The sequence below is a fragment of the Gouania willdenowi genome, chromosome 4, assembly GCF_900634775.1.
Source record: "Gouania willdenowi chromosome 4, fGouWil2.1, whole genome shotgun sequence".
In the NCBI taxonomy this organism is placed as follows: Eukaryota; Metazoa; Chordata; class Actinopteri; order Blenniiformes; family Gobiesocidae; genus Gouania; species Gouania willdenowi.
Window position 1 is genome coordinate 25,818,063 of NC_041047.1, and position 14,308 is coordinate 25,832,370.

At 33.9% G+C, this 14,308-nt stretch overlaps 1 protein-coding gene across 3 annotated transcripts; it reads right to left on the reverse strand.

The window, feature by feature from the left end:
• Nucleotides 1–317: 317 nt before the first annotated feature.
• LOC114461847 (signal-transducing adaptor protein 1-like) lies at nt 318–9,955 on the reverse strand. 3 transcript variants are annotated; one of them, XM_028444302.1, is made up of 13 exons: nt 9,787–9,955; nt 8,679–8,750; nt 7,757–7,876; nt 7,617–7,673; nt 7,365–7,516; nt 5,867–5,998; nt 4,007–4,076; nt 3,387–3,489; nt 3,226–3,303; nt 1,456–1,503; nt 1,281–1,331; nt 1,052–1,192; nt 318–397 (listed from the first exon to the last, which is right to left on the reverse strand). In XM_028444302.1, exons 1-13 carry the CDS (start codon nt 9,925–9,927, stop codon nt 324–326), a joined length of 1,239 nt encoding a protein of 412 aa, XP_028300103.1. In that variant the 5' UTR covers nt 9,928–9,955; the 3' UTR covers nt 318–323. The 3 variants fall into 3 exon arrangements, with proteins under 3 accessions (XP_028300103.1, XP_028300104.1, XP_028300102.1); XM_028444303.1 differs by having other exon boundaries at nt 1,052–1,189; nt 3,226–3,306; XM_028444301.1 differs by having other exon boundaries at nt 3,226–3,306.
• Between the last annotated feature and the right edge of the window lie 4,353 nt (nt 9,956–14,308).

Consider the following 14,308-nt stretch of genomic DNA (forward strand, 5'->3'; position numbering starts at 1 on the left):
AAATATAAATGTTTTCATTTCTGTGTTGTAAAAAAAATAAATCACAATCTCATCACAAAATCAAGGAAAACACTCATCCTTCACAATGGGTGCAGTCCAGTCATAGAGTGCTTTCGTCAATGACAAATGTACAAATGAGACAGACAAAGATAAAAAAAACAAGGTGAGAGTTTGGCTCTTGAGTGTCTTGAGTAACGTTCAGGCCAGGGAGGTTTTTATTGCGGACAAATCAGGATTAAAGGCGCTCCAATGCAGATGAACCCAGCTCGTCTTGGTTTTATTTTGTAGGGGCAAACTTGAAGAAGGTCCATTTTTTTCTGGTGTCAGTCAGGTCCCTCCTGCGATTTCAGCTTTTTCTCAAATACCTGTTTCAGTTCTGTCATGGTGTTGGAAGACACTAAAACACAAAGAACTAATTTACATCTCTGTGATTCAAACACAACCACAAAAATATATATATAAAACAGGTGTACCCCAGAGCTCTGTCTTGGGACCCTTTATTTTCATTGGATTGGTTTAATGGTCAATATTAATTGAAATAATTAAAGCAAGAGAATAAACATATACAACATTAATTGATAATGAAAGCAAAAGTATATACACACACACATATTCTTGGTGCTGCCCTACAGAATAATGTTTCAGGTTAAAAAAAAAATTCCTTTTTTCCACCATTATATCTTTGTACCTTTATAATATATATATAAACACATTCCTATTATATTTCAATTCATTTGATTAAGCATTCCATAGCTTTAATCCCACAGACAAATATACATCTACTTTTCATGGTTGTGTTGTGGTGGGACTGTTTCCCTCTATTTCTTTCAACATATTTTGTAAGTTTGTAAGTTGCACCTTTCTCACCACCATTGACAACATTTATAATAGCAACGTCCACCATTCCCAGTTTCTTTCAATTAAACTGAGGTCCTTTTGTTCCATCTTGTGTTATTATAACATAATTGCAGTTATATAATTATCATACATACATTATGATAGGTATAACACAGTATTACAATCGTATTAAAAGATGGGGAACAGAACTCACTTTTTTGGGAGTCCCAGCTGATCTGGGTTTTGGACCTCTGGTTGGGGTTTGTGGAGGAGATCACTGATGCTGTTGGTTTTCGTGGAACAATAGCTGGGGGCATGATGGCTGCCTTTGTCACCTTATTCTGCATCTTTACTGCTATAACACACACATGTTTCAAACTAGAGCAGCAGGTTTAGTCAGTGCTGGTAAACAGCATGATCTCTGGCAATAAACAAAGTCTTACCTGGCTGTGAGGAAGCCGAGGAATTGTCTGTCTCTGTTTGATTCTTCATGACTGTCAAAAACACAGCCATTAAATACCACAGACATACCTGCTTGGATTGTTAGTTTACAGGTTGACATGACAGACGTGATGAATGGATGTTGTGGTTCATCAGTCTCATTGCAAAATAACTCACCGGTGTCATTCAGATATAAAGTCCTTGGAAGGATGTGTTTTACAGGAGCTGAAAAATAAAACGTGTTGCTGTAAATACTAAACAGCTACAGCAAACCACAGAGACAGTTCAACCGTAGCCACAAACGCTCAGAATGACTGATAAATACTGCTCAAATAAAGATGTAGCTTTTAGTCGCTGCTGTTAATAAATACGTACATTTTGACTCATCTTTATATGATTTTGATTAAATACACACACAAAAAACACATTTCAAAATTGTCCTATAATGTAAAGATATTTTCTTTTAAATTTCTTGATATTTGTGCACTCTTTAATTTCCACTGGCAAACTGTTCCAGAATCTTATTCCACATACTTTTCCTTGTTGTCCGCACACACTCACAGACCTAAAATTAATTTTGCTTCTCAGTTTGTAAAAGGTGGATTTATGTTGGCAAATTGTATATCTCAAAAACCGTTGAATTATAATTAGCATTTAATGTCTCTAAGTTCAACTTATGATGATTCAAATTTTTTTTCTAATCTTTCAATTTGACTCATTGCTGCTGTGTGTGGTTTTTTTTTTTTTTCAGGTCAGATTGAAACAATACCCTTTTATTTTTTACTGGCATTAACTGTTAAAAATGAAGCAAAACATATTGTAGTATATAAAACAAAACAAAATAATAATTTTACCAATAGTGGTGTTTGCAAAGAAAAAAATGTCTGTTGACATAAAGGGGCCTTGAACCTGTATTGCATAAAATAATATGAAAATATTACATAGTGATGTAAATTTACACATCCATTGCCTCTCTTTTACAAAAATATATAATTAATTCGTAAATCTGAATTAGAGAAGAGAGAGAGAGACTATAGTAGAAGACTTATGGTGTGAAACCAATGGTTTGTGACTCCTGAAAGGGTCCAGTTTAGTACATGACGACTCATTTGATGTTACAGTATTTATCAGAATGTTTCAAATATTTCTTTAAAATCATAAAACACCCTTTTTAATATCATAACAACTCAAAATTTAACTATTTGAAATTTTATCTTGTAACAAGAGCAATGAAAGATACAGTATGTTGTCAGTTATCTGTGATCCTGATATTGGGACAATGATCATTCACACTTTAAAGCAGCGATTCTCAACTGGTGGGCCGGGACACAAAAGTGGGTCGCGGACAGCTGGTCAAAAATAAATAAATACTTAATGTCTCTTCTGTTGGACTTGTCTTTTATTTTGAAAGAAACTTTTCTTTTGACAGGCATACTGTGAAATGCATGTTTCACAGGAAAATAAATAGACTTGTGTTGTAAAAAAAATTACATATTTGCGTTTTCAACAGCTATTTTTGAAAAACTACATTTGGTTGGTTGAATTCTACAAAAAAAAAGGTCGGTGGCAATTTATTGACCGTGGCAAAATGTGGGTCCCAGGGTGAGACCAGTTGAGAACCCCTGATATAAAGGCTTGGAAGAAATGCATATCCCATTAATAACGATACAGTAGGTCCAAAATAGATGGGCATGTTTTTTCCCTGCCCACTCAGGGATTATATTGTAAACCTTTTAATAAAATATTAATAGCGTGTGGAAAAAAATTCTAATTGTTGCTGCACAAGTTTGGTTGATTATTATTTGTAACAGCCATTCAAATCAACATTCTTAGTAGACTTCCATTGAACTTCAAACATAATGACAGAGATGAATATCCCACTGTATGCTTTGTGTGTTTAGTGAGTGAGTGACCTTTTACTTTAAGGTGTGATTGTTTGCTACATACCTGGTTTCGGGGGTAGACTGGGTTGGACCAAGTTTTGGAGCGTCTTCTCTCCATTTTCATTGTCTGATCGAACAAATTCTGCTTAAATATTGACAAAAGTTTCCAATAGTCAAAATTACAAACCAAACAAAGTGACACGTAAGGTAAAGTGTGTCCTATACCAATAATCTTCTCGTACGTGTTTTCAAGGATGAGAGGAATCATGACCCCATTGGTCTGGTCTACCAGGATGGAGACCACATCGTGTAGCGTGGCACAGTGGACCTGCACCAAGGAATAACAACAGCACAATTATAACATTTTCCACACAATGAATATTTTACAACCTGCAATTACAGTATTAGCGCTCAACATTTCTGTAAGCTGTAAATTCACTAAAGCCATTTACAGTGATCCAAACTTGTTGGATGAGTCATGACCAAAGCATTGAAATGAACGTCTTATGCAACAGTGGAGAATTGCAACACACTGCTGCACTTTCTGAGAATTTTACAACCATTACTTATACAACCACTAGCCGTGTTTCCCACAAATCATACTGTCTGGTTAAACAGTAAAACATTTTTTTTTTTTTTTTTATCTCTTTTATGAAGTCATTGAAATGTCAAGGCAAGAGCGTATGAGTTTCACCACTGTGGACAAGCTACACACAGCATGTATCATGGTGCACAGCAGATTTCAAACAATGGGTTTACTGTTATCTACATTCCACTGAACAATGAAAAGAGGACTTAACCTCTTTACTCTGAGGCACACCCATGCACTCAGCTCCAATACTCACTGGATTTTCCACCTCAATGATGAAGCCTCCCGTGGGTTTACGAGAAACGCGGTAGTGTCTGAACATGGAGCTGTAGAGCAAAAAAAAACATGTCGTTTCAGTTAATTTCTACTATTTTTTTCCCCCCGTTTTTTATGATTATCTTGTAGATTGCAGGATAAAGTAAAAATTACAGATTATATGTTTCATTGTGTAAATGAAACTCAACAATGTTTGCCTTTTATCGCATGATTGTAGTCATTTTTTGATGTTTAACATATTGAAAAAAACTCAAAATTCTTACAAAATCCTTCAATTTTCCTCAAATTATTATGTTTTTTTTTTTTTAATTAGGTTATTTTTGAACATGTAAAAACAATACATATAAAATGAAAGGAATGTCAAACACGTTAATTTCTAAAACAAGTCAAAAACACAAAGAAGATTTCAATGAAACATTTACACATTCAAAAAAAGAGAAAGAAGTCTGACTTATTTAATCCTACCCCTCTTATAACCAGTATAACCAATTTGTCTATGAGCTACTTATATATACATACACATATATGCACCCATATATATATATATATATATATATATATATATATATGTATATATGTCCCTATATACAGATATACACCTATACACATATATATATAAACATATTTCCCTTAATTTAATTAATGAACTAATTAACTTTACTCTACAGTCCTAAAGCTATAATTCATTTCTTTTCTACACCCAACCGTTAGTGAGTCATTTTTTTGTTTTATGTTTCAAAATGATCAGCGGACAAATTCCCATCAGTTAATAAATGTAGCTATACTTAGAGCCTGAGGTTTTTTTTACATTTTGAATTAACGAATTGTAGAGTTTCACAAACCTTTTATTTTATACAGATGCCTTTGTGGAAAATAAATTAGATTTTATTTCTTCCTTTTTAAGTTTATACATGAGATGTTTACAGTATTCAAGGGAACCGTGGCAAAAAGTATTACCAAAAAATAAATGAAGGGGTGAGGAATAGATTGAGCTACTTTTGACTTGTACTTGAGTCTGTTATGTATGACTTACTTGTACTTGAGTCTGTTATGTATGACTTACTTGTACTTGAGTCTGTTATGTATGACTTACTTGTACTTGAGTCTGTTATGTATGACTTACTTGTACTTGAGTCTGTTATGTATGACTTACTTGTACTTGAGTCTGTTATGTATGACTTACTTGTACTTGAGTCTGTTATGTATGACTTACTTGTACTTGAGTCTGTTATGTATGACTTACTTGTACTTGAGTCTGTTATGTATGACTTACTTGTACTTGAGTCTGTTATGTATGACTTACTTGTACTTGAGTCTGTTATGTATGACTTACTTGTACTTGAGTCTGTTATGTATGACTTACTTGTACTTGAGTCTGTTATGTATGACTTACTTGTACTTGAGTACAACTAAAGGCCTTGAAGACGTGACTGTTAACATGCACTTCCTGAATATGGTCCAATCAAACCATTTCCAGCTGTTTTTCCTTAACTCTTAAATTATGTTTGTATTGATATCACACTATGTCACTATGTTCATTTCTTCATTTGGGTCAACATAAAAAGATGACGGCAGGCCATGATTAGATTGTTGTTCCAATGCGATAAAAGCCTCTTTTTGGCCTAACATTGTTGAACTAGGGAGGGAAACTAAATGTGGATTAACCTGAAAACAACTTTGCTTTTATCTAAATAATTAATGGAATGTTTACCGGCAGCTGCTGAGTCTGACAGGATCATATATTATATATTATACTAGTAAATAAAAAGTATAAAACTTATACTCTGTGCGTGTGTGTGTGTGTGTGTGTGTGTGTGTGTGTGTGTGTGTGTGTGCATACCCTCTATAGTCCTGTCTGGTGCTAACAGAGAAAGACGTCCCATCACTTCCAGGTCTCAGCAGCAGGTTTCCTTTCTCAGCTTCTCTCTCCAGCAGCATTTCTGCCTCTAGTCGTGATACTTTGTAATAACAACTGCAGGAATAAAAACACCAAGGAAAAAAATTACTTTGATAAGAGAAAGTAAAAAGGAGTTGCCATATTTGTTTTGTTTTGAAAGATTGTTTTTAGGAATGCTTTTATCACACATTTCCAGTATACCTATTAAGTTATTGGTCCAGGAAGTTCAGGCCCTAAGCAATTTGGCACCCGAGGCAATATTTCAGGTGGCACCCTTACAGTAAACGATAATTATGATGAGTTTATTTGTCATTGCGCGTTACATAGCAGCGAAATTACATTTAATTTTTTTTTTCACATCCAAGAAAATTCCACTGCCAGATTAAATATTCTTACACAACCTAACCTTAAATATGTATGTCTATGATCATTTATTTATTTTTACAAAACAAAACCACCAAAATAGTTACCTAAAAAATACACATAAAATCATAAATACAAATAAATATAAAATAAATAATAAACACAATTATTAAAAGATATAAATAGAACAGAAAATATTCTAAACAAAATATAAAAACTGCACAGCGACATGAGATAAATTATATGTACAAAATATAAAAGGGCGCTGCACAAAATTAAATATAGAAATCAGTTTTAACGACACAAACCACAAAAATTACACAAAATAACTAAATATGTAAATAATAAACTAAATAAATAAATACAAATATATAACAATTTCTGTTATAAAAAAAAGACACCTTGTGGTGCATTGTGCGGTCATGATTCAAAAGAGGTCAGGTACAGTCCAATCAGTTACTGTTTATAGTTATGGGTAAAACAGACGTTTCTTACTATGTATGACAAAACCAAAGCAGCCTATTGGTTTAGTTACAATATACCTATATAGATACATTGGAATATAAACATACATTGTGTTTAATAATTTTGCATTAAAATACATTAATGCTGCTTTGATGATTTCTATAAAAATAGCTGATTATTGTGGTTTCTGTTTATCAGCCTGAATTGTAAAGATAATGAGTTTCTATCATGGATCACTGAGGGCGATTCCATTGTCACATCTAAATATCTCATAATAACTCATAAATTTGTTTGTACTTTTACTTTTGATTATTACCATTTTTGACATTTATAATTACCGATGGCTCGTCTGTTCCATTAAATAATGTACTTCATAATTTCATGCCTGTTGCATTAGAAAAGTATTGGTAATCTCTGCCTGAATTGTGCATAAAAAAAGGAATCGATGGATGATGGATGGAGTAAAAAACATTTTCATGGCTTATCGTGAGCACTTTTACCAAAGCAAGAAAAATAATCAGATGTTTTGTGTTATAAATAGGTATTAACATCAACAATGGCATGATTTTTTTTTTTTTTTGTCGCTGAAAATCTTGAATATGTGAATACTGACGCTGGCATGTCTGCATTGGGGGTGACGTAAGAACTGCAGTCGACAGCAGGAGGTGAAGGCAGGCCTTTTATCCTTTTTTTCTCCTTTTCCACGACCTCCTTCAGCATGTGGATCTGACCTGGGAGCAGGTTAAGGGACGGGGGCAAGGATAGCTGCAGGCAAACAAGGCCAGGCATTAAAACCCTTCATTCAAAAGCCAGACTATTAACAGCAAAGTTAAGAGTAAAAGAGTAAAATCATGAGTAGTCTGACCTCAGCCACAGAGTGGATGAAGCCTTTCCACAGCTCTCGAGACTCTGCGTTGGGAGCCTGTGAACAATACAGAAAGGAGACAAACAGTGAAGGTTGATCAATAAAGAGCATATTTATGTGCGTGTGACTCTTTTCCTCACAGTGAGTTTGACATTTCCATCTTTCATCTGCAGGTTGAGTCGAGCTGCATCAAGGTTTTGGTCAATGCTACGGTCATCTGTGATGGAGATGAAGCCACACAAATCCACCTTCTCTATGTACTAATAATACACACATAAACACACGTTTAAAACAATGATAATCAACCAAAGCTGTACTTTGTACAGGGTTGGGGTCAATTACATTTTTCAATTACAATTATGTCTTCAATTATACATGTACAATTACCGTTACAACAAAATCATGATTACGGTGACCTGCATTTTTTCCAATTAAAATGACAAGTATTATTTTTTCACTGAAAGTCAATTACATCTATGGTTCTCAATTACTACTTCATTTAATCACAATTACTAAGACTTTATTAAAAAAACCTCATGAAATGTAACCTTCGTTACGTATTAAATCAGCTGTAAAATACACTAAAAAATATTATCTACCATCTAATTTGTTTTTCATCTCTTGGTTACCTTGTTAGGCTTCTTTATCCATAAAAATATTGGTATTAATAAATTTGGTGTGGGCGCCTGAGCCTTTTTTTCTGTCAGATTACACTTGAATTTCAAATAACAATAAAAAATAATAATAATGATAATACTCAAGAGAACTGACATGTAGTGGGAAGAACTTGATATGAAGCATATTTTAATAATTGTAAACTATATGTGTAAGCCATAGAACTCTAATATGGTTCCCCAGTTTTGCGTTTTAATTAAATTGTAGTTTTTAAAGAATTTCCATACCTATTACAATTACAAAGTCAATTATCTGAACTCAGTTACAATTCATTTATGATTACAACAGCAACAATTTTTTTTTTTTTTTTTTTTTTTACAATCACAATTCCTTTATGATTACAATGATAATTGACCTCAACCCTGGTTTTGTTTGAACATGTCTTACATCTGTGTCCCTTTTTTCATTGAAGAAATAAAGAGCACTTCCACACAAGCAGGTATATAATTTTCGGGGTTTCTGCAGAAAAACACAAAAAAAAGACACCGGTTGAAAGACAGAAACAATCATAAACAAAACGTGAATTTTAATTTGTCACCCAACAGCATCAAAAGCAAAGCAAAAAACAAAAAAACAAAAACAAAAGCATTACAGCTGTAAGAATTCCTCCACTGAGCAGCAAATAGCAATGTTGTTACATCACAAAGGAATGTAACAACACGACCCAGTTTGACCAGCTCTAGGTCACATGATTTATTTTAGTTTATGAAGTAACTTCTAAGCAAACAACTCAAAGGATTTATTTTTTACAAACCCAGTTGTGCCTGTTTCCTTTTTTGGGTTTCTACTATAATCTTTATGGCACAAAGAGCAGAGCAGCAGTCAGACAGGTTGGAGTCAAAGTCCACATGAATTCTTGAAACACACTAAACAAATATTAATATGTTAAGAAAGTAGGAGACACTTAAAAAAAAAGAAAGAGAGAAAGTAGTGCAGCTCTAAATAACAGCACAGTCTGCTGGAATGAAGATGACTAAAAATCTAAGTAGAGCTTTATTACACTTTATATATTTAATTATACACTTGACTTTATACACTTCAGTTTTTTTTTTCAGCGTTCAAATTAAAGGGAATTTTTATCAGCTAGTTGTAATAAAAAAAAATACCATCATCACACATTATGGCTCTTGGAGGTTTGTTTATGAACGATACCTTTCAAAGATCAACATATTTAAAAGTGTATTTTGGATCCATGTATAAATATTACATTTTATTTCTTTCATTCGTACAGAATCCAACTGGAAAAGAGCAACAACACCACCTTTTCTACTGGATTTTACAGTTGACATATAGGATGTGAAACAGACTCCTCCTAATAATAGTAAACTATTAAAACATTTGCTGTAATAATTGCTCCACACCTTTGGACAAATAGTATATACTGTTTATACAGTTATTCAATGTGTATCTATTGTAATTAATGAGGCCCTTTGTGACTGTGTGTGATGATAAATCTGCTACATATTGTGAAATATTACAGATGAAGGAGATCTACCTTGTCTCTTATTGACCTCTTCTCCAGAAATCCTTCAAAGTAACAGTCAGGAAGCTCTTTCCTGATCCCTACTCGCTTTGCCATCACACTGAAGATAAATCCTTCCACAGTTTCCTCACAGATGTGTTTTTGGGTTCTCATGACTTCAGCCTTTATGTCTCTGAAGGAGGTACACCTGTCTGTCACTGCAGGCTGCTGATTGGCTGATACTCCCAATGGGAGGGCTTTTATATTCTTAGGTAAGGAGTGACGTAGACCTTACAGGAAAATACTCAATGGAAACTTTACAATGTTTTGAGAACCAGTAAAACAAGCCAGTTTAGAATAAAGTATTTCCCAGTTTGCATTCATGCATCATGTATTAGTATTTGCTTTTAATATTGGGCTATAAGTTTAGAACCATTGATTTTGAGTATATTTAGAAAAAAAGGGGTAAAGCGTGTCCCAGTGGTTTTTCCCACTTCAATATAAAAAAAATTTTATGTCATGGATTGTATAGAAGCAGATTTAACAAAAACAATATCAATATCTGTCCCAGTGTGTCTCTGGAGATGTGTTGGCGCCATCTACTGGCTGTATTAAGTAACACATTTAATTGTCTTATCAATCAAACTATTAGTATGGAGTTACTACTTTCAGTATTTCATACAGATAGATAGATACATAACCTTGTTTTGAAGAAGAAAAAAAAAACGATCGTGAATGTCTATTTTTTTTTTAAATGTAAAAACGAATTTTTAGTATAATTTTCATGATTTCGTGACCAAAACATTCACTGACCCTCTGTGCCATCTCATAGATTTTGTTTCTAGAGAAGGACCATGTGTCCATTCTTCATGTACCTAAAGAAGAAGAAATAAAAGAGTAATAATTTGTTGTCATTTCAAAACACATCTTCAGCAGAAGAAAAATAATAAGGCCTGGTGCATAAGTTACACTATTATAAAATAAATTCATTCAACAGAATTATGTGCACATTTGGTGACAAAAAACACATAGTAACTAAACTGAAATACTTTATACACTGTTTTAAAATCTGCCACACACAACAAACATCTATTTACACATAAATTAATAACAAAAAGTAAAGAGTAGGACCAGAAAAGCAGAAAGACATTTATTCATCCAGACAGAAATCATCTTACTTTAACTTCCTGTTTAAATGGACTCCGTCACATGAGTAAAATCACCGTAATGACACCAAAATGGTATATAATAATAATAATAATAATAATAATAATAATAATAATAATAATAATAATAATAATAATAATAATAATAATAATAATAATAATAATTTGAGTTGAGAAACCAGAACGTTTACCAGACCCACACAAAAGTCTCACTAGAGACTTCTACAGAACCAGGGCCAGAACCAGGACCAGGACTTAAGACCAGGACCAAACAGAGAAAGACTTCAGACCAGAGAAGAAGTTAGGACCAGGAGGAGACCATGGGCCATCTCATGCCAGAGGGAAGTCATGTTTTAATTATTCTCATCTGATAGGCCTTCTTTAATAATTAGCACAAAACATAATATTGTCTAAACATGATATAATTTACAATCATCAGGTTTGTGTCGGTATGTCTTTAAATCAGGTTTGAGGTCTGTATGGGTGTTGTACAGTTGTTGTATAGGTGTTGTTTTGTGTTGTATAGTTGTTGTATATTGTACAGTTGTTGTATTTGTAACAGTGTTGTACAGTTCTTGTATGGGAGTTGTACAGTTGTTGTATGGGTGTTGTACGGTTGTTGTATTAGTAACGGTGTTGTATGGGTGTTGTACAGTTGTTGAATGGGTGTTGTTTTGTGTTGTATAGTTGTTGTATTAGTAACAGTGTTGTACAGTTGTTGTATGGGTGTTGTTTTGTGTTGTATAGTTGTATTAGTAACAGTGTTGTACAGTTGTTGTATGGGTGTTGTACAGTTGTTGTATTAGTAATGGTGTTGTACAGTTGTTGTATGGGTGTTGTTTTGTGTTGTATAGTTGTTGTATATTGTACAGTTGTTGTATTAGTAACGGTGTTGTACAGTTGTTGTATGGGTGTTGTTTTGTGTTGTATAGTTGTATATTGTACAGTTGTTCTATTTGTAATAGTGTTTTACAGTTGTTGTATGGGTGTTGTACAGTTGATCTGTTTGTAAAAGTGTTGTACAGTTGTTGTATGGGTGTTGTTTTATGTTGTATAGTTGTTGTATATTGTACAGTTGTTCTATTTGTAACAGTGTTGTACAGTTGTTGTATGGGTGTTGTTTTGTGTTGTATAGTCATTGTATATTGTACAGTTGTTGTATGGGTGTTTGTGTTGTATAGTTGTTGTATATTGTACAGTTGTTGTATGGGTGTTGTACAGTTGTTGTATGGGTATTGTACAGTTGATGCATGGGTGTTGTACAGTTGTATTAGTAACGGTGTTGTACAGTTGTTGTATGGGTGTTGTACAGTTGTTGTTGTTGTATGGGTGTTGTTTTGTGTTGTATAGTTGTTGTATATTGTACAGTTGTTGTATTAGTAACAGTGTTGTACAGTTGTTGTGTGGGTGTTGTTTTGTGTTGTATAGTGACAGTGTGAATACATGAAAGTGTGAATGTGAGAGTGAATGAGCTGATATGTAAAGCGCTTTAGGACTACTTCAGTGTGGGGATAAAGCGCTACATAAATCAAGTCCATTTACCATTTACAGTTGTTGTATGGGTATTGTACAGTTGTTGTATGGTGTTGTACAGTTGTTGTATGGTGTTGTACAGTTGTTGTATGGGTGTTGTACAGTTGTATTAGTAACGGTGTTGTACAGTTGTTGTATGGGTGTTGTACAGTTGTTGTATGGGTGTTGTTTTGTGTTGTATAGTTGTTGTATTAGTAACAGTGTTGTACAGTTGTTGTATGGGTGTTGTACAGTTGTTGTATTAGTAACAGTGTTGTACAGTTGTTGTATGGGTATTGTACAGTTGATGCATGGGTGTTGTACAGTTGTATTAGTAACGGTGTTGTACAGTTGTTGTATGGGTGTTGTACAGTTGTTGTTGTTGTATGGGTGTTGTTTTGTGTTGTATAGTTGTTGTATATTGTACAGTTGTTGTATTAGTAACAGTGTTGTACAGTTGTTGTGTGGGTGTTGTTTTGTGTTGTATAGTTGTTGTATATTGTACAGTTGTTGTATTAGTAACCGTGTTATACAGTTGTTGTATGGGTAAGTAAGTAAGTAAGTAAGTAGTTTATTTATAAAGCGCTTTTTGCAGATAAAATCACAAAGTGCTGTACAGAGTTGTGGTAAAAGTACAAGTGCAACACAATAGAATAATAAAACAAGAGTGCATAAATATCATAAGAACAGCAACATTAAAGGATAAATAAAAATTAAAATCCAGTTAACTAAAAGCTTTACTGTAAAGTGTAGTCTTCAGCAGTTTTTTAAAAGTGTCCACACAGTTGAGCTCCCTGAGAGACTGGTGCAGGTTATTCCAGAGTCTGGGAGCTACAGCCTGGAACGCCAGGTCTCCTCTGGTTTTAAATTTAGTTTTTGGGGTCTTTAGGAGACCCTGACCTGAAGACCAAAGGCATCGCCCTGATGAGTAGGGGCACAACAAGTCCGAGATATATTTAGGGGCCGACCATGTAATGCTCGGAAGGTGAGAACTAATATTTTATATTCTATGCGAAACTTAACTGGAAGCCAGTGCAGAGTAGCAAGAATGGGGGTGATGTGGAATGTTCTAGAAGCACCAGTTAAAAGTCTGACAGCAGCGTTCTGAACGATCTGGAGTCTGTTTAGGGTCGACTTATTAAAACAAGTAAAAACAGAATTACAGTAGTCAATACGAGATGATATAAATGCGTGTATGACCAGTTCCAGATCTGATTTTGATAAAAGATGCCTCACTTTAGAGATATTTCTCAGGTGGTAAAAACAGTTTTTAGTCAATTGACGACAATGACCCTCCAAAGACATGGACTGATCAAAAACAACCCCAAGGTTTCTGAGGCTGGTTTTAACAGATGAGCCCAGATCACCGAGAATTTTTAATTAGAGGGATGTTTTTATCAGGAGCAATGATCAGAGTTTCTGTTTTGTTTGAATTTATCTGGAGATAATTTGATGACAGCCAGGGTGTTGTTTTGTGTTGTATAGTTGTATATTGTACAGTTGTTCTATTTGTAACAGTGTTGTACAGTTGTTGTATGGGTGTTGTACCGTTGTTCTATTTGTAACAGTGTTGTACAGTTGTTGTATGGGTGTTGCACAGTTGTTGTATGGGTGTTGTTTTGTGTTGTATAGTTGTTGTATATTGTACAGTTGTTGTATGGGTGTTGTATAGTTGTTGTATGGGTGTTGTACAGTTGTTGTATTAGTAACGATGTTGTACAGTTGTTGTATGGGTGATGTACAGTTGTTGTTGTATGGGTGTTGTTTTGTGTTGTATAGTTGTTGTATATTATACAGTTGTTGTATTAGAAACAGTGTTGTACAGTTGTTGTATGGGTGTTGTACATTTGTTATATGGGTGTTGTACAGTTGTTGTA